This window comes from Hyla sarda, chromosome 4 (assembly GCF_029499605.1).
Source record: "Hyla sarda isolate aHylSar1 chromosome 4, aHylSar1.hap1, whole genome shotgun sequence".
NCBI classification, from domain to species: Eukaryota; Metazoa; Chordata; class Amphibia; order Anura; family Hylidae; genus Hyla; species Hyla sarda.
The window spans coordinates 340,570,613-340,591,747 of NC_079192.1; the positions used below are offsets into that span (position 1 = coordinate 340,570,613).

Consider the following 21,135-nt stretch of genomic DNA (forward strand, 5'->3'; position numbering starts at 1 on the left):
ATTTCTACACCTTTTCGAGTTGCGCTCTGTTTTTCTGTATACCAATGCCCAAACTCTTTATAATACTTATGATGTATACTAACTAATGATTTATATAGGTGTTTTACTGTAATTATGTGTTCATTACATTGAATTGCAATATTTTTGTCATATTTTCCCTTCAGAATGCCATCTGCTTGGGAGCTGGGGACAAACCTGTCAGTGAATATAGGTCTGTCCTGTATTATCAGATCAAACAGCCACGCTGGATGGAAACCATAAAGGTAAAGAGAGACCATTTATCTTGTTCATTTTAGCTGGTAAATTGCCCCTTTCTCTTCATTTTATTGACAGCATCATTTAAAGGAAAGCTGTGAAGTTGTTTAATAGAAGCGTATGGCTGCAGAGTTCATTAATTCAGAGCCATAAAATAGAGGTAAAAATAACAAATAAAAATCAGGTAAAGAGAATATTCATCAGATGAGGGGACAGTTATGTGGCGGTCACACCAAATTACCAGTGTTGTGTGATTTTATGTAGTTTATTTGGCCACTTCATAAATATTTAAGTTCTAAGTAGGAATAAGAAGGAAGGTACACAGATATTCTCCAATGTTTATGGATAGTAATAAAATCTGAAACTGCAGAAAAAAGGAAGCAGTGTCTGTAAAGTAATGTACGAATGTGTAAAAAGAACAGTAGCTGTGGGCACAAACACCTGACTAAAGACATCAGCTTCAGTCTTGTGCTGTATTAGATCCTAATGTTCTAGATTGCATGGCATTAAATAAAATTACTTTATGGGCTATTTGCTTCATTGTTTTGTTTCTCCAACAATGAATTCATTGGTATTTTTGAGTCCATTTAGAAGCAACATTTCTTCATTGCTGTATAGTTTAATTTAAGAATGCTAAAATGTATTGGTTGAAAGCTACATTACCTGCATGTACTTTAAAGAGGTACTCCGACCCTAGACATCTTAACTCCCCTATCCAAAGGATAGGGGATAAGATGTCAGATCGCCGGGGTCCCGCTGCTGGGGACCCCGAGGATGGCTGCTGCAGCACCCCGCTATCATTACTGCGCAGTGCGAGATCGCTCAGCACGTAATGACGGGCAATACAGGGGCCGGAGCATCGTTACGTCATGGCTCTGCCCCTCGTGACGTCATGGTCCGCCCCCGTCAATACAAGTCTATGGGAGGGGGCGTGGCAGTCATCACGCCCCCTGCCATAGACTTGCATTAAGGGGACGGACAGTGATGTCATAAGGGGTGGAGCCATGACGTCACGCTGCTCCGGCCCCTGTATCGCCCGTCATTACGCACAGAGCGAACTCGCTCTGTGCAGTAATGATGGCGGGGTGCTGCAGCGGTGATCCCCGGGGTCCCCAGCAGCGGGACCGCGGCGATCTGACATCTTATCCCCTATCCTTTGGATAGGGGATAAGATGCCAGGGGCGGAGTACCCCTTTAAGAGTGCTGTTTTTAATAACATTCCTGTCATTTACTGTATAAAAAACTTTTCACTTGTTAGAGACATGTCAAAAATTTTAATCGCTTCTCCCTCTGCTCTGGAAAGTTGGTTTGTGTATAAACGTCTACACCACTTTTGCGCCTTCCTTACACTCAAATCACAACTGCAGAGACAACTTTTGCCTTTTGAACATCTACGTGTCCTCACTGTTCCCGCTTACGGAGTACTGCAGGCTGCGGGGGAGATTGTTGATAAAACTTTTTTGTCTCTAAATAGGAGAGGGATTTGAATAGATCTTTCACAGATGCTGAGTGAAATATTTTCACTCACTCATAAAACTTCAATCTCCTCTTGAGTTTAGGAGCATAATTATAAAGTGTTATCTTGTTGGTATAGATGTCCAGATCGGCTTCATGAGATGTTCCCGACTACTCTCGCCACTTGCTGGCACTGTACTTATTTAAACATGGTGGGACTGCCCTCTGATTCCGCCTTTCTGGTCATCTATATTCAATCTTTATGAGCTTTTGTTACGCCGAGCGCTCCGGGTCCCCGCTCCTCCCCGGAGCGCTCGCTTCACTCTCCCCGCGGCAGCGCTCCGGTCACGTCCTCTGACCCGGGGCGCTGCGATTCCGCTGCCAGCCGGGATGCGATTCGCGATGCGGGTAGCGCCCGCTCGCGATGCGCACCCCGGCTCCCCTACCTGACTCGCTCTCCGTCTGTTCTGTCCCGGCGCGCGCGGCCCCGCTCCCTAGGGCGCGCGCGCGCCGGGTCTCTGCGATTTAAAGGGCCACTGCGCCGCTGATTGGCGCAGTGGTCCCAATTAGTGTGTTCACCTGTGCACTTCCCTATATCACCTCACTTCCCCTGCACTCCCTTGCCGGATCTTGTTGCCTTAGTGCCAGTGAAAGCGTTCCTTGTGTGTTCCTTGCCTGTGTTTCCAGACCTTCTGCCGTTGCCCCTGACTACGATCCTTGCTGCCTGCCCCGACCTTCTGCTACGTCCGACCTTGCTTTTGCCTACTCCCTTGTACCGCGCCTATCTTCAGCAGCCAGAGAGGTGAGCCGTTGCTAGTGGATACGACCTGGTCACTACCGCCGCAGCAAGACCATCCCGCTTTGCGGCGGGCTCTGGTGAAAACCAGTAGTGGCTTAGAACCGGTCCACTAGCACGGTCCACGCCAATCCCTCTCTGGCACAGAGGATCCACTACCTGCCAGCCGGCATCGTGACAGTAGATCCGGCCATGGATCCCGCTGAAGTTCCTCTGCCAGTTGTCGCTGACCTCACCACGGTGGTCGCCCAGCAGTCACAACAGATAGCGCAACAAGGCCAACAGCTGTCTCAACTGACCGTTATGCTACAACAGTTACTACCACAGCTTCAGCAGTCATCTCCTCCGCCAGCTCCTGCACCTCCTCCGCAGCGAGTGGCCGCTCCTGGGATACGCTTATCCTTGCCGGATAAATTTGATGGGGACTCTAAGTTTTGCCGTGGCTTTCTTTCCCAATGTTCCCTGCATCTGGAGATGATGTCGGACCTGTTTCCCACTGAAAGGTCTAAGGTGGCTTTCGTAGTCAGCCTTCTGTCCGGAAAAGCCCTGTCATGGGCCACACCGCTCTGGGACCGCAATGACCCCGTCACTGCCTCTGTACACTCCTTCTTCTCGGAAATCCGAAGTGTCTTTGAGGAACCTGCCCGAGCCTCTTCTGCTGAGACTGCCCTGTTGAACCTGGTCCAGGGTAATTCTTCCGTTGGCGAGTATGCCGTACAATTCCGTACTCTTGCTTCAGAATTGTCCTGGAATAATGAGGCCCTCTGCGCGACCTTCAAAAAAGGCCTATCCAGCAACATTAAAGATGTTCTGGCCGCACGAGAAATTCCTGCTAATCTACATGAACTTATTCACCTAGCCACTCGCATTGACATGCGTTTTTCCGAAAGGCGTCAGGAACTCCGCCAAGATATGGACTCTGTTCGCACGAGGCGTTTCTTCTCCTCGGCTCCTCTCTCCTCTGGTCCCCTGCAATCTGTTCCTGTGCCTCCCGCCGTGGAGGCTATGCAGGTCGACCGGTCTCGCCTGACACCTCAAGAGAGGACACGACGCCGTATGGAGAACCTCTGCCTATACTGTGCTAGTACCGAACACTTCCTGAGAGATTGTCCTATCCGTCCTCCCCGCCTGGAAAGACGTACGCTGACTCCGCACAAAGGTGAGACAGTCCTTGATGTCTACTCTGCTTCTCCACGTCTTACTGTGCCTGTGCGGATGTCTGCCTCTGCCTTCTCCTTCTCTACAGTGGCCTTCTTGGACTCTGGATCTGCAGGAAATTTTATTTTGGCCTCCCTCGTCAACAGGTTCAACATCCCGGTGACCAGTCTCGCCAGACCCCTCTACATCAATTGTGTAAATAATGAAAGATTGGACTGTACCATACGTTTCCGCACGGAGCCCCTTCTTATGAGCATCGGATCTCATCATGAGAGGATTGAACTTTTGGTCCTCCCCAATTGCACCTCGGAAATTCTCCTTGGACTTCCCTGGCTTCAACTTCATTCCCCTACCCTGGATTGGTCCACTGGGGAGATCAAGAGTTGGGGGTCCTCTTGTTCCAAGAACTGTCTAAAACCGGTTCCCAGTAACCCTTGCCGTAACTCTGTGGTTCCTCCAGTAACCGGTCTCCCTAAGGCCTATATGGACTTCGCGGATGTTTTCTGCAAAAAACAAGCTGAGACTCTACCTCCTCACAGGCCTTATGATTGCCCTATCGACCTCCTCCCGGGCACTACTCCACCCCGGGGCAGAATTTATCCTCTCTCTGCCCCAGAGACTCTTGCCATGTCCGAATACGTCCAGGAGAATCTAAAAAAGGGCTTTATCCGTAAATCCTCCTCTCCTGCCGGAGCCGGATTTTTCTTTGTGTCCAAAAAAGATGGCTCCCTACGTCCTTGCATTGACTACCGCGGTCTTAATAAAATCACGGTTAAGAACCGCTACCCCTTACCCCTCATCTCTGAACTCTTTGATCGCCTCCAAGGTGCCCACATCTTCACTAAATTGGACTTAAGAGGCGCCTATAACCTCATCCGCATCAGAGAGGGGGACGAGTGGAAAACGGCATTTAACACCAGAGATGGACACTTTGAGTATCTGGTCATGCCCTTTGGACTGTGCAACGCCCCTGCCGTCTTCCAAGACTTTGTCAATGAAATTTTTCGTGATCTGTTATACTCCTGTGTTGTTGTATATCTGGACGATATCCTAATTTTTTCTGCCAATCTAGAAGAACACCGCCAGCATGTCCGTATGGTTCTTCAGAGACTTCGTGACAACCAACTCTATGCCAAAATTGAGAAATGTCTGTTTGAATGCCAATCTCTTCCTTTTCTAGGATATTTGGTCTCTGGCCAGGGACTACAGATGGATCCAGACAAACTCTCTGCCGTCTTAGATTGGCCACGCCCCTCCGGACTCCGTGCTATCCAACGCTTTTTGGGGTTCGCCAATTATTACAGGCAATTTATTCCACATTTTTCTACCATTGTGGCTCCTATCGTGGCTTTAACCAAAAAAAATGCTGATCCCAAGTCCTGGCCTCCTCAAGCAGAAGACGCCTTTAAACGACTCAAGTCTGCCTTTTCTTCGGCTCCCGTCCTCTCCAGACCTGACCCTTCCAAACCCTTCCTATTGGAGGTTGATGCCTCCTCAGTGGGAGCTGGAGCTGTTCTTCTACAAAAAAATTCTTCCGGGCATGCTGTCACTTGTGGTTTTTTCTCTAGGACCTTCTCTCCAGCGGAGAGGAACTACTCCATCGGGGATCGAGAGCTTCTAGCCATTAAATTAGCACTTGAGGAATGGAGGCATCTGCTGGAGGGATCAAGTTCTCCTGTTATTATCTACACCGACCACAAGAACCTCTCCTACCTCCAGTCTGCCCAACGGCTGAATCCTCGCCAGGCCCGGTGGTCTCTGTTCTTTGCCCGATTTAATTTTGAGATTCACTTTCGTCCTGCCGATAAGAACATTAGGGCCGATGCTCTCTCTCGTTCCTCGGATGCCTCAGAAGTTGAACTCTCTCCGCAACACATCATTCCACCTGACTGCCTGATCTCCACTTCTCCTGCCTCCATCAGGCAGACTCCTCCAGGAAAGACCTTTGTTTCTCCTCGCCAACGCCTCGGAATCCTCAAATGGGGTCACTCCTCCCATCTCGCAGGTCATGCGGGTATCAAGAAATCTGTGCAACTCATCTCCCGCTTCTATTGGTGGCCGACTCTGGAGACGGATGTTGTGGACTTTGTGCGAGCCTGCACTATCTGTGCCCGGGATAAGACTCCTCGCCAGAAGCCCGCTGGTTTTCTTCATCCTCTGCCTGTCCCCGAACAGCCTTGGTCTCTGATTGGTATGGATTTTATTACTGATTTACCCCCTTCCCGTGGCAACACTGTTATTTGGGTGGTCGTTGATCGATTCTCCAAAATGGCACATTTCATCCCTCTTCCTGGTCTTCCTTCTGCGCCTCAGTTGGCTAAACAATTTTTTGTACACATTTTTCGTCTTCACGGGTTGCCTACGCAGATTGTCTCGGATAGAGGCGTCCAATTCGTGTCTAAATTCTGGAGGGCTCTCTGTAAACAACTCAAGATTAAATTAAATTTTTCTTCTGCATATCATCCCCAGTCCAATGGACAAGTAGAAAGGATTAACCAGATCTTGGGTGATTATTTGCGACATTTTGTTTCCTCCCGCCAGGATGACTGGGCAGATCTCCTCCCATGGGCCGAATTCTCGTATAACTTCAGGGTCTCTGAGTCTTCCTCCAAATCCCCATTTTTCGTGGTGTACGGCCGTCACCCTCTTCCCCCCCTCCCTACTCCCTTGCCCTCTGGTCTGCCCGCTGTGGATGAAATTTCTCGTGACCTTTCCATCATATGGAGAGAGACCCAAAATTCTCTCTTACAGGCTTCATCACGCATGAAGAAGTTCGCGGATAAGAAAAGAAGAGCTCCCCCCGTTTTTTCCCCTGGAGACAAGGTATGGCTCTCCGCTAAATATGTCCGCTTCCGTGTCCCTAGCTACAAGTTGGGACCACGCTATCTTGGTCCTTTCAAAATTTTGTGTCAAATTAATCCTGTCTCTTATAAACTTCTTCTTCCTCCCTCTCTTCGTATCCCTAATGCCTTTCACGTCTCTCTTCTCAAACCACTCATCCTCAACCGTTTTTCTCCCAAATCTGTTCCTCCCACTCCTGTTTCCGGCTCCTCGGACATCTTCTCGGTTAAAGAAATTTTAGCTGCCAAAAAGGTCAGAGGGAAAATTTTTTTTTTAGTGGACTGGGAGGGTTGTGGTCCTGAAGAGAGATCCTGGGAACCTGAGGACAACATCCTAGACAAAAGTCTGCTCCTCAGGTTCTCAGGCTCTAAGAAGAGGGGGAGACCCAAGGGGGGGGGTACTGTTACGCCGAGCGCTCCGGGTCCCCGCTCCTCCCCGGAGCGCTCGCTTCACTCTCCCCGCGGCAGCGCTCCGGTCACGTCCTCTGACCTGGGGCGCTGCGATTCCGCTGCCAGCCGGGATGCGATTCGCGATGCGGGTAGCGCCCGCTCGCGATGCGCACCCCGGCTCCCCTACCTGACTCGCTCTCCGTCTGTTCTGTCCCGGCGCGCGCGGCCCCGCTCCCTAGGGCGCGCGCGCGCCGGGTCTCTGCGATTTAAAGGGCCACTGCGCCGCTGATTGGCGCAGTGGTCCCAATTAGTGTGTTCACCTGTGCACTTCCCTATATCACCTCACTTCCCCTGCACTCCCTTGCCGGATCTTGTTGCCTTAGTGCCAGTGAAAGCGTTCCTTGTGTGTTCCTTGCCTGTGTTTCCAGACCTTCTGCCGTTGCCCCTGACTACGATCCTTGCTGCCTGCCCCGACCTTCTGCTACGTCCGACCTTGCTTTTGCCTACTCCCTTGTACCGCGCCTATCTTCAGCAGCCAGAGAGGTGAGCCGTTGCTAGTGGATACGACCTGGTCACTACCGCCGCAGCAAGACCATCCCGCTTTGCGGCGGGCTCTGGTGAAAACCAGTAGTGGCTTAGAACCGGTCCACTAGCACGGTCCACGCCAATCCCTCTCTGGCACAGAGGATCCACTACCTGCCAGCCGGCATCGTGACAGCTTTTTAGCTTAACATCACTTTCTCCTGACCCGAAATTGGCATTATTATTACTTTTTCTGGAGTGTATCTCCCGAGCTAAACAGGGCCTTTTGGGGCACATCCTAGGTGCCACTAGGGCAATAATTCCGAGACTTTGGAAATCCTTGGTTATCCTCTCCTAAGTGGAAACTGTAGAAATTCGAAAATTGTATACGGAGAATAGAGGAACTGGTGACAACTGAAATGAGTCTTTTGCTTTGCTGTTGTACTCTTCAGACTCTTTCCGGGACTCACAGGAGTTCCTCTGTTGGCATGAGTGATTTTTATTTTTATTTTTCACCTTTTTAGAGTGGCAGAATGTCTCCCTTTCCCTCTCCCCCTCCATATTTCTGTTTCACATTTTTTTTTCTTGGTGTACTGCCATATGGAGCACCATTGCTTCCTCTTGTTTTGTTATGTATACCCTGATATGTGTCATGGACCTCATGGACTTATGTGTACACCTCAATATTGTTAATTTACCGTATTCTACCTGTAAATATGCTACTGAATCCCACCATGTGTGTGTTGAGAACCATGATATTCTTTATCTTGTGTCTTTGCTGGAATGGTACCTCATTTCATTGGTGTTCAGCTCATGTACATTTCTTGCAGTAGAGTCATGTCTTGGTATTACTTTAATTTATTATGTTATATTATTTCTCAGTTCACTACCCACAAAACATCAGTTACCCAGCTAGCTCTGCTTCATCTGTGAATATACTGGTAAATTAGAGATTGTAGTTAATATTGTCAGTGTTACCAGACAAATTCACTACATTTTAAGAAGTGAATATAGAGCAGATCATTGTAGCAAATAGCAACTAATTCACCATATTTTGCATAATGACTGTTATTTTAAAGTTCTTATTTTCAGTTAATTTCTTGTCAGGAAGATCTATTTGTTTCCAATGAGGACTGCATTTTCAGAAGTGTGAAATGGGTATCATTATGTGACATGTCAAGCCCTTGTAAAATGTCCTCCTTTCTTGTAAATGTTCCAAGAGTTATTAGTTTGATTATTCTCTGAAGTTTTTTTAAATTGATCAGTCATGAATCCATAGAAAATGACTAATGGAGAGGATAACCATTAGACTCGTAATCTGGGAAATCATCCAAAAGAGCAGCCTTATTTTTAGAACTTGATAGAGCGTGTGTGATAGATTCACGTACAAAGCTTTGTTTCAGGATCATCTGAAAGGTTGTTATCCCGAAATGTGAAATGTTTTATCTGTTTCAATTATTTTATGAATTGTTTCAATGCTGTACCATAAAAGACTATGGGGGAATTTGTTGCTACAGCATTGGAAAAGGTTGCAAATTTTGGTGCACACTCATTTTGTGCAGATGTGAGACAACTATTCCCATCATAAGCCTGTTCCATGATGGAAATAGTGCAGCCCTGAGGCACTAGCTGCCCCTGCGGCCTGCTTGCTCCCTCAGTCACTTAACCTTTTAAGGACGCCAGGCGTATGCATACCCCCTGCATCCCGAGTCCTTAAGGACGTGGGGCATATGCATACGCCCGTGGGAATTCCGGTCCCCGCCGCTAGCCGGTTGGGGACCGGACCGGAATGCCTGCTGAAATCATTCAGCAGGCATCCCGGCACATCGCCGCGGGGGGTCCTGAGACCCCCCCATGTCTGCGATCGCAGAAAATCGCATGTCAATTCAGACATGTGATTTTCTGCTATTCTGGGCTGATCGGGTCTCTGGTGACCCGATCACCCGGAAAATAGGGATGATCGGAGCTGTCAGGGACAGCCCTGATCATCCTGAGGGCTAGAAGTGAGGTTGCAGTGCTGCGATCTCCTCATATCCCCTGCCATTGGTCAGAACTGATTCTGACCAATGGCAGGGCAGGGCAGTGGGTTGCCATGGCAACCCCCCGTTCTGCCCACCCCTGGATGTCGAGGGGAACATGGGGAGAAGATGGAGGCTGGTACCTGGAGGAGAAGATGCCTGGGGGGGAATGAAAGTGAAAGTAAAGTGATCTTTACTGTGGCAACCACTAGGAAGGCCAAACTGCAACTCCCAGCATGCCCAGACAGCCAAAGGCTGTCTGGGCATGCTGGGAGTTGTAGTTTTGCAACATCTGGAGGGTCACAGTTTGGAGACCACTATAACAGTGGTGCCCAAATGGTAGCCCTCCAGATGTTGCCAAACTACAACTCTCAGCATGCCTAGACTGCCCCATCTGTCCCTTCAGATTTTGCAATTTTCATTACATTTTTACACTTTGAAGCCCTCTAATTTTTTCAAAAAGTTAAAATATGTCCATTTTATGATGCCAACATAAAGTGGACATATTGTATTTGTGAATAAAAATAAAATTTATTTGGAATATCCATTTTCCTTACAAGTAGAGAGCTTCAAAGTCAGAAAAATGCAAAATTTTCATGAAATTTGGGGATTTTTCACCAAAAAAGGATGCAAGTAATGCCGAAAATTTACCACCAAAATATAGTAGAATATGTCATGAAAAAACAATCACAGAATCAGAATATTTGGTAAAAGCGTTTTAGAGTTATCAATTCGTAAAGCGACGGTGGTCAGAATTGTGAAAAAGGGCTCATTCCTTAACCCCTTAAGGACCGGGGGGGTTTTCCGTTTTTGCATTTTCGTTTTTTGCTCCTTGCCTTAAAAAAATCATAACTCTTTCAATTTTGCACCTAAAAATCCATATGATGGCTTATTCTTTGTGCCACCAATTCTAATTTGTAATGACGTCAGTCATTTTGCCCAAAAATCTACGGTGAAACGGAAAAAAAAATAATTGTGCGACAAAATTGAAAAAAAAACCCCGCCGTTTTGTAACTTTTGGGGGCTTCCGTTTCTACGTAGTACATTTTCCGGTAAAAATGACACCTTATCTTTATTCTGTAGGTCCATACGATTAAAATGATACCCTACTTATATAGGTTTGATTTTGTCGGACTTCTGGAAAAAAATCATAACTACATGCAGGAAAATTAATACGTTTTAAATTGTCATCTTCTGACCCCTATAACTTTTTAATTTTTCCGTGTATGGGGCGGTATGAGGGCTCATTTTTTTCGCTGTGATCTGAAGTTTTTAACGGTACCATTTTTGCATTGATAGGACTTATTGATCGCTTTTTATTCATTTTTAAATTATATAAAAAGTGACCAAAAATGCACTATTTTGGGCTTTGGAATTTTTTTGCGCGCACGCCATTGACTGTGCGGTTTAATTAATGATATATTTTTATAATTCGGACATTTCCACGCGCGGTGATACCATATATGTTTATTTTTATTTTTATTTACACTGTGTTTTTTTTTTATAGGAAAAGGGGGGTGATTCAAACTTTTAATAGGGGAGGAGTTAAATGATATTCATTCACTTTTTTTTTTTGCATTATTATAGGTCCCATAGGGACCTATAACACTGCACACACTGATCTTCATCATTGATCACTGGTTTCTCATAGGAAACCAGTGATCAACGATTCTGCCGCATGACTGCTCATGCCTGGATCTCAGGCACTGAGCAGTCATTCGGTGATCGGACAGCGAGGAGGCAGGTAGGGGCCCTCCCGCTGTCCTGTAAGCTGTTCGGGATGCGGCCATTTCGCCGCGGCTATCCCGAACAGCCCACTGAGTTAAACGGCAGCTTTCACTTTCGGTTTTAGCCGCGCGGCTCAGCTCTGAGCGCGCGGCTAAAGGGTTAATTAGCGGCGGGTCCCGGCTTCACTATGATGCCGGGCCCGCCGTGATATGATGCGGGGTTACCGTGGAACCCCGCGTTATATCAGGAGAGCAGGACCAAGGACGTACCGGTATGTCCTTGGTCCTTAAGGGGTTAAGGTGAAAACGGGCTGCGTCCTTAAGGGGTTAATCAAGGCACCTCCTTGCCTTGTGCTGAAGCCACACACATCCTGAGTGGTCACCCGGAACTCCAAGCTCTTCTCACATTCCTCCTGACCAAACAAGACCTCTCCTCGCTGGCTACAGACCTCAAAACTGCCTGGGGCCAGGATCTTCAAGTTGTGCAGGCCGTACAACCTTAAGAGGTGGTCCGTACAACCGTAAGAGAACTGGAGGCCTTCCGCACCATGATCCAGCAGACCGTTTGAACCTCCAGGCTACAATGACGTTACATTCCCAACAACAGCAGAGTATCCACTCCCAACTAGATAAACTGGAAAACCATAACCGGAGAAATAATGTACAGCTTAGGGGACTCCATGATACCGCCCGGCATACCTCATGTCAGCGATATTGGACATATTTAACTCCATCTTACAACGCCCTCCCCGCTCACCCAATGAAATTGACAGGGCTCCAAGTGTTGACCCACTGAAGCCCCGAGATTTTATTTGTCAGCTCCACTGCTTCGCTGTCAAGGAGGAGATTATGTCAATGGCATGGCAGTTAGTAAACATCAAATTTTAGGGTACTAGACTCCAGCTGTTACTGGACCTCTCCCGTCATACCTTAAAACAAGGAGCTGCTCTGAAGCCGCTTCTGGCTGTTCTCCAATCCCGCAACATCCCCTACCATTGAGGTTTTCTATTTGCCCTCTTGGTTTGAATGGTTGATGCTACGACACCCACAGGACTTACCTATTTTTCATCAAGCTCTGGGCCTCACTCCACTTCTCCTTCCAGGCCTGGACTGAGCTCCTGAGGGATCCCTTCCAGCAAATAGGCCCAGACAGGCCCCTTGAAGTAACCACCCCTTTTAACCAGCTTACTCCTTGCCCGCAACGCTCCAGAAGGAGTCTGCAAAGCTCATCCCGGTCTAAGAGGGGCTCTCAATGCTCACCTTGAATGGTTCCTGTGGCCCTGGAAGTCTCTTCTCTGATGCCAGGACTTTTCCTATGGTGCCTCTGAAGCTTATGAGTATTGCCTATGTTTATGTGTGCCAGTTTCTAGTGGTGTTCCCCTATCTGTTATTTTGTCCAGGTTATTTGCTTTCAAGTGCGGTCATATGGTGTCTTCGGGTCCTGTTTTTGTTATGGTCTTTTCCCTCCGTATTGCCTGTTTTTTTCTGTCCACCCCACGTAGGTTGTTGGTAGAATGGTCTAACTACCGAACTCAAGCCATTGGCTTTTCTCTTAGTCTGTCTTGTGCCCATTTCTTAGGCGCTATAGGAGGTTTTGCTCTTCGCTTCCTTCCCTTGGACATTCCTTTTCACTTATGGCCCTCCATTCGAGAGTGTGTCACTTAAGATTTAATCCCTGAATATTCAGGGGTTTAATATCCCTGGAAAGCAAGCACAGGCCCTTTACCATTTTCACAAGCGGAGGTCCCAAATAGTCTGTCTGGAGGAAACCCATTAGAGATGAGTGAACTTTAGAAAAATTTGATTCGGCCGATTCGTCAAATTTTTAGAAAAAATTTGGTCAATCCGAATTTATTTGAGGCGAATCTATATTAAGAATGGCTATTTCTGGCCTACAGAGAGCCTCAATAGGGGTGTAGAACACATATGGAGTGTGCTGGGGTAGTAAAATAATACTGTTATTTATTTTTTTTGTCCACCCCACGTAGGTTGTTGCTAGAATGGTCTAACTACCGAACTCAAGCCATTGGCTTTTCTCTTAGTCTGTCTTGTGCCCCTTTCTTAGGCGCTATAGGAGGTTTTGCTCTTCGCTTCCTTCCCTTGGACTTTCCTTTTCACTTATGGCCCTCCATTCGAGAGTGTGTCACTTAAGATGACAATGACAAAAAATGCAGATTACAGGCATCGCTTTTAGAATCACTGCTGCAGAGCAGCACAATGACAGAGCCTGGAGGAGGCATAAGTATGAGGAGACCATATAGTGGCTGAATGACACAGCGTGGAGGTGTTGGCAGCATAAGGAGATCATATAGTGGCTGAATGACACAGCGTGGAGGAGTTGGCAGCATGAGGAGACCATATTGTGGCTAAATGACACAGCAAGGAGGTGTTGGCAGCATGTGGAGACCATATAGTGGCTGAATGACACAGCATGGATGAGGCTGAAGCATGAGGAGACCATATAGTGGCTGAATGACAAAGCCTGGAGCTGGCATCAGCATGAGTAGACACTAGGGCTTCACAATCCCTAAGATTAAAAAATGAATTCTGAAATTTAAACTGAAGATTTTGGGTAGCTAGTGCTAGCATAAAAAAAATGTATTCCCAGGCCCAGCAGTATCAGTAAACCATATGTTGGCTGAAGCATGAAGAAGATCATATAGTGTCTGAATGACACAGCCTGGAGTTGGCAGCAGCATGAGTAGACACCAGGGCTTCACAATCCCTAAGAAAAAAGACACATTTTGACATTTTTATTGAAGATTTAGGGTAGCTAGTGCTACCATAAAAAAAAATTTAGGCCCAGACCCAGGCCCAGCAGCATCAGTAAACCATATACAAAAAAAGAGGATTGCAGCAGCACACATTGGTCAAAAAATTTAGGCTCTTAGTGCGCTTTTTGATCAAAATGTGTCCCCCATCCACCACGGGGAGGTGGTCTCATTTAGGATGGGACCCTAGCACAAATTCTGAGCCTAACGCCCAAATATCCACTCACCTCTGCTGGGCATATAGCCTCTGACTGGGTGACATGCTGGATCCATAAACAATTTAAAACTCCACCTGTGAAAAAGGGGGAGGGGTGCACAGCAAAAGAGGGTGCCATTTACCCCCTGAGTTGTACAAACAAGCAAAAAGAAAAATAGCCAGCACAACAACCTAATACATGGGTGCACACTGCTATGGCAGATACAGAGTATACAAAAATTAAACCATATATTGGCTGAATGACACAGCCTGGAGTTGGCTGAAGCATGAGGAGACCATATAGTGTCTGAATGGCACAGCCTGGAGTTGGCAGAAGCACGAGGAGACCATTGAAATTCATGATTTTTAAATTAAAATTTAAGATTTTTAAAATTGAAATTGAGGGTTTTGAAATTGAACTGTTAACTCCCAGGTTTTAGTGTCCCGGGCCCCAGCGTGTGGGTTCAAAGGACCAAATCTAACAAGGAGTCACATGTCACATGGCAGCACAATGACAGAGCCTGGAGGTGGCATCAGTAGGAGGAGACCATATGGTGACTAAATGGCACAGCCTGGAGTTGGCTGAAGCATGAGAAGAGACCATATAGTGGCTGAATGAGACAGCCTGGAGGTGGCATCAGTATGCGGAGACCATATAGTGGCTGAATGACTGCCTGGAGTTTGTGGCAGCATGGGGAGATCATATAGTGTCTGAATGGCACAGCCTGGAGTTGGCGGCAGATGAGGAGACAATAGGGCCTCACAATCTCTAAGAATAGCAAATTTATTTTGAAATTTACATTGAGAATGTATGGTACCTAGCCCTACCATAAACGTATATAGGTAATGTCCTAGGCCCAGCAGCATCACTAAACCCTGAATGACACAGACTGGAGCTGGGTGAAGCAGCTCTGCCGACATATCTTGCATGTGACTATGTGAACCTCCTCCGGATGCTTGATGAAAAACTGCCACACCGCCGAGTAGCTGATTTTCCCACCAACAGTCTGCACTAATTGACTGCTACTGCCACTGTCTCCAGGAACTCCTGTTCCACTACCTCCTGGAAAGGTAGGCTGCCGCGAAGCAGGTGGTCTCCCCCGAGCATGTTTGGCTCCAGAATTTCCACTTCTGCCACCATGCTGACTGCCAACCATGCTACCTCCTTGCTGGTTCAGCTGCTGCCTCAAGGGCAACCTGCAACTCTCTTCTCCTGATGATGATGAAGCCCCTTCTGTACCCGGCTCCCAATTGCGATCGGCTTCATCATCATCATCAACAAGTTTCTGCACGTCACTTATGTCCTCCTCAGGTTCCTCAACAGTGTCTGCTTAAGGACCCTGGCAACTACTTGCCCGCCTAGCGGAGGAAACGGCGGATGTCACCTCCACTTCTTGCCTGGGCAGTAGCTGCTGACTGTCCTCTATTAGATCGTCCTCAGTGAATAGTGGAGCTGAACCCACAGTATAAGATACTTCTGTAGGAGAGGGAACAGCATAGGACAGAGGAAATGGGAGGACAGGGACTGCTCCCGGGCCATGCCAACTGAGGGTTGTGTCTGAGGAACCCACCGACTGTTGATGTCACTTGTAATGAAGTGGATGACCGTGTTAACCAATCGATAATGGCAGATGGGCTGCTGATCGAGACACGACCGCTAGCTGATAACGGGAGCTCAGGCCTCTTGCTGCGACTCCTGCTGCCACTTGCTCCTAGTCTGCTGCTACCTCTGCCTGAAGAATTTAGGCCTCGGCCACTCCTCTCTGCACGTCCTGGCACTTCTCTGCCTGACATACTTTGTGCGTATATGAGGGGTGTACAATACGCTTAAAACATTATTTATACCAAGAGTGTAGCCATAAATGTGTCCCTAGATTCCGCACTGGTCCAGAGACAATGTTGCACATTTCCATTCAATTGGAAGCCCTCTGCTTTTAGATATCTGGGGGTCACCATCCCTAATGATCTCTCTCGTGTTTCCAACCTGAATTTCACCCCCTTGATTGGTCGCTTTAAGGCTGACCTGCTTACATGGAACCATAAGGATATCTAATGGATTGAGAGCATTCACATTCTTAAAATGAACCTCTTGCCCCGCCTGTTGTACCTATTTCAAACACTTCAGGTGGTCCTATCACGCACCTTGGTCTAACTCCTTTGTGCACCATCCCCCATTTTATCTTTCCTTTTTTTTCCCTTTCCTCCTCTTTTTTTTTTCTCCCCTTGTTCTGTTTGAGGTTTTTGTTCTTCAGATGTTTAGCCAATCCTTGTTGTCTCCCCGAACAAGCTGAACATGTGTCTGCTTGAGCTGCCACTCCTTGTGGCGCACTATCCTCCCTCGCTATATTGTTTTTATGACTTCCTCCTATGTTGTTTAGCTTCTTTCATATTTAGTGAATACTTCTGCATTGACACACTTGCATGCCATGCTCCTGACATACTGTTCCTTGTTCTCTACTGACGATTGTACTATTGTAATCTTTTTTTGTGAATACAAACTCTTACCTCCCTACCACATAGGATGCTGCTAATCTGCTATTAAAGTAGCTTTCTGAAATAATGAACAAACGGATGACATTTAAGCTTACTTTATTGGCCTCCATCCCAGAGCTGCTTCCCTGGTCTTTATTGCTTGATTTAATGATAACTTCCAATTGTGAACATATGTGTTTAGGATAAAAGTAATAGCAGAGTTAAGCAGACCAGTGACATGTCATGCTGGGTTATTGTGGTATTCGCTGTTTTAATAAAGGAGCAGAATTCGGTTGTGTTATCACCCAGTGGTATTATCATGCTGGATAGGTGTCCTGCTATAGATATACTGTATATAAAACTGTGTGCAAGTCCCTAGAAGATGCAGATAAGGGATAACCTGGCGGGGTTATCCAGATGTCTGACATACAAATCCAGCTTTGTAATTTACGTCATCTCCTGCATCTGTGGCAAAAAATATGTTGGTAGAACCACCCAAGAACTTCACCTAAGACTGTTCTACACTCAATAAAACAGTTTTTCTTCACTACCTTCTTTGTCACTCCTCGGTTGTGTGCCATTTCAGCAACAAGTCAGAATTTTTTCACAGACATCTGGATAACCCCGCCAGGTTATCCCTTGTCTGCACCAGCACATCTGTAATATTTATTATAAGAATACCTCTTTTCATTAGCTCACAGTGTTAGAAATCCTCTCAGGGGAAGGGGGCGTGTCCCTCCCTTGTGGTGGTGTGAGGTGATTGGTGTGTCTGATCATGCAGAAATAGCAGAAATAAAAGTGGATGTTTATCAGGAGCAGTAACAGTTGAAGACAGATGACGGTATAAGTGGGTTCACTTCATAAGGTTTTTTCAAAGCACAACAACACGTTTCTAGCCTGTAAAGAGCACTTCATCAGGCAATGTGCATGTACACATGGCAGGAGACAAGGTATAAAAGCTAGTCGCGCTCTGATTGCAGTAATGTTTATGAATGGGAGTGCAATTTAAGCTGTAGCGTGGCTAATGGTGGGAGTCAGCCGATATGTAGCGTGAGCCCAGACCCATACAGTGAGTGTGGGTAGAACAGAGAAGAAGTTTTCATGAATAATCGGTAAGTCAAAGGATTGATTGTAAATGTTAATAGCAAGGAATTGCCGAAAGGAATATAGAATAGCCAAAAAGTATATGAATAACAAATCCTGTACTGGGTATCGTGCTATTAGCTATGCTGAAGATCATGTACTGCAGTAAAGTGCTATATAGCAGTAACGGGGCTAGTGCCAGGCAGGACTTAGGCATTAATGTGTTAGAGAATAAGTCTTCATAAGTAATTGGTAAGTCCAAGGGTGGATTTATAGTTGTTAATAGCAAGGAATGGCCGAAAAGGGATATGGAATAGCCGAAAAAGATATGAATAGCAAATCCTGTACTAAGAATCATGCTATTAGCTATGCTGAAGAACATGCGCTCCGGTAAAGCGCTATATAGCAATAACAAAGCTAGTGTGGGGCGGGGCTTAGGCAGTAGTGTTATCCGGAGGTTGGTGTTAAACATAAGGCCCTCAGAATTATGTAAAGCACTACGCTGTTAGTAAGACACTTGTAGACAAATAAAACACTACATTTTCAGTGTAGAGGATGAATGAAAGCGCTACATTTTGAATGTACAGTAGAGCACTACATTGTGATTAGAGATGAGCGAACTTACAGTAAATTCGATTCGTCACGAACTTCTCGGCTCGGCAGTTGATGACTAATCCTGCATAAATTTGTTCAGCTTTCAGGTGCTCCGGTGGGCTGGAAAAGGTGGATACAGTCCTAGGAAAGAGTCTCCTAGGACTGTATCCACCTTTTCCAGCCCACCGGAGCACCTGAAAGCTGAACTAATTTATGCAGGATAAGTATCAACTGCCTAGCCGAGAAGTTCGTGACGAATCGAATTTACTGTAAGTTCGCTCATCTCTACTCATTACCACAAGGGAGGGACACGCCCCCTTCCCCTGAGAGGATTTCTAACACTGTGAGCTAATAAAAAGAGGTATTCTTATAATAAATATTACAGATATGCTGGTGCAGACAAGCAATAACCTGGCGGGGTTATCCAGATGACTGGGAAAAATTCTGATTCTTAATTTTATTACCACCTTCAGCAGATCAGCACCAGAGATCAGAAATATTTTTAAAAAATATTGGTATATTTTAGAGGGAGATCAATTTTTAAAGGGGTCTCTAACAAATACACCTGGTATCACCTTTCAAGTTCGCTCATCTCTAATTGTGATTTATAGAGGGAGAGCTACAGTGATGAATAAGTAGAAAGCTACATGGTGGTAATGCAACTTAGTGTAAAGCAAGATTATAGTACAATTGAGGTAGGGGCATAGTATGGATACACATAGTGACCTGCAGACCATACTTAAATAAAAACCCAAGCATGTTACAGTTTATATGGAAATTGACAACTCTAATATAACTTGGTGAGCCAGGAATAGAACAATAGTATAACTCAGCAGTGATATAGCCAAGGATAGGAGGCAGTAAAACATATCAGTACCTACAGAAGAAGAGTAAGGCATAGGATATAAATAATAACTATATAAATACATGATAAGGTGTGATGAGGAAACATGAGGGGTCAGTAAAATCAGACTAAGATGGTCTCAGAAATTTCATTCAGACCCCTTGGTTGTAATGAACCACATTTATAAATCCAAAAAAACTCCAATATTTTCAATAATTCAAATTGGTTAGACTTGTAGTTAGGGACATGGTTGATGGGGGTGACAGTGAAGGATTTTTTGGCACCATAATGAACAGTATTGCAGTCTTGACAGGCTGTGTAGCATAAAGCCTGTCTTGACATTGAATCGATGCTTATTTATTCTGTTACTTAATTTCATGGCGGTGCGTCCCACATACTGGATACCACACTGACATTGGATTAGATAGATGGCATAGTCTGATTCACAAGACAATGATAATTGATAGGGTAAACTTCACCGGTAACATTGGAGGTAAAGTTGTTATGTTGATGTATAATATCATGACAACATGGGCACCTCTTTTTTCTACATCGGTAGCTTCCAACTATGGTTTGCTCTTGTTTCTTAGGTTGATTTTGTTTTAACTGGCTGGGTGCCAGAATATTTTTCAATGTAGGGGCTCTTTGAAAGGTGATACCAGGTGTATTTGTTAGAGATCCCTTTAAAAATTGATCTCCCTCTAAAATATACCAATATTTTTTTAAAATATTTCTGATCTCTGGTGCTGATCTGCTGAAGGTGGTAATAAAATTAAAAGTCAGAATTTTTTCCCAGTCATCTGGATAACCCGCCAGGTTATTGCTTATCTGCACCAGCATATCTGTAATATTTATTATAAGAATACCTCTTTTTATTAGCTCACAGTGTTAGAAATCCTCTCAGGGGAAGGGGGCGTGTCCCTCCCTTGTGGTAATGAGTAGAGATAAGCGAACTTACAGTAAATTCGATTCGTCACAAACTTCTCGGCTCGGTAGTTGATGACTTTTTCTGCATAAATTAGTTCAGCTTTCAGGTGCTCCGGTGGGCTGGAAAAGGTGGATACAGTCCTAGGAGACTCTTTCCTAGGAATGTATCCACCTTTTCCAGCCCACCGGAGCACCTGAAGGCTGAACTAATTTACGCAGGATAAGGCATCAACTGCCGAGCCGAGAAGTTTGTGACAAATCGAATTTACTGTAAGTTCGCTCATCTCTAGTAATGAGATGTGATTGGTGAGTCAGCTCATACAGCTTTGTAATGACTCCTGAACAAACTTGATGCTTCTGCAGGACTGGTTAGTGTCCCAGTAGGTATGGGGACCCCTAGTAGTGGGATTTTGAGGAGCCATTTTCTTTATTAATTATTCAAAAATAAATTTTTAACAACCATATTACCAAAGGTCCCTGAAAATCAGCCATGGCTTGTGAATTGGGGTTTAACTGAATAATTTGAATAGAAAATAATAAATGAAACTGTCCTGGACATAAATAATGGTCCCCTGAACTTACTGAACTTAATATTTTGTTGTACAACCTTTTGAGGCAGTATAGTGCTATAACTCTCAATGAGACTTGTGCTCTTGCCTCCAGGTATCTTGGTCCACCTCTTATAAGCAAACTGCTCAAGCTGTCTTAGGTGTGAATGGTGTCTTCTTCAGATTGCATGTTTTAGCTCCTTCTACAGCTGTCAAATGGCTTTTAGATTAGGGCTCATAGAAGAACACTTTAGAATAGACCAATGTTCTGCTCTTAGCCATTCTTGAGTTTTTTTTTACCTGTGTGTTTTGAGTCATCATCTTGTTGGAGGACTCATGACCTGTGACTGAGACCAAACTTCCTTACTCAGGGAACAGGGGTACAAAAAGGTCTCAAAAAATGTTCACTGCACGGAAAGTTCCCAAGAGCACAGTGGGCTCTGTAATTCTTAAATGGAAGAAGGTTGGAACAACCAGGGTTCTTCTTACAGCTGGTCGCCCCACTAAACTAAGTAATTAGGGAAGGAGGGTCTTGGTAG

The 21,135-nt window shown here is 45.8% G+C and overlaps 1 protein-coding gene across 5 annotated transcripts in view; it reads left to right on the forward strand.

Annotated features, from left to right (window-relative positions):
* The window catches only part of DOCK2 (dedicator of cytokinesis 2), an 850,676-nt gene that overhangs the window by 175,673 nt on the left and 653,868 nt on the right, over nt 1-21,135 (forward strand). For all 5 annotated transcript variants that reach the window (XM_056516504.1, XM_056516506.1, XM_056516505.1 and 2 more), the window contains one exon: nt 165-263. In XM_056516504.1, coding sequence (XP_056372479.1) covers nt 165-263 — 99 coding nt within the window. The remainder of the gene's footprint in view (nt 1-164; nt 264-21,135) is intronic.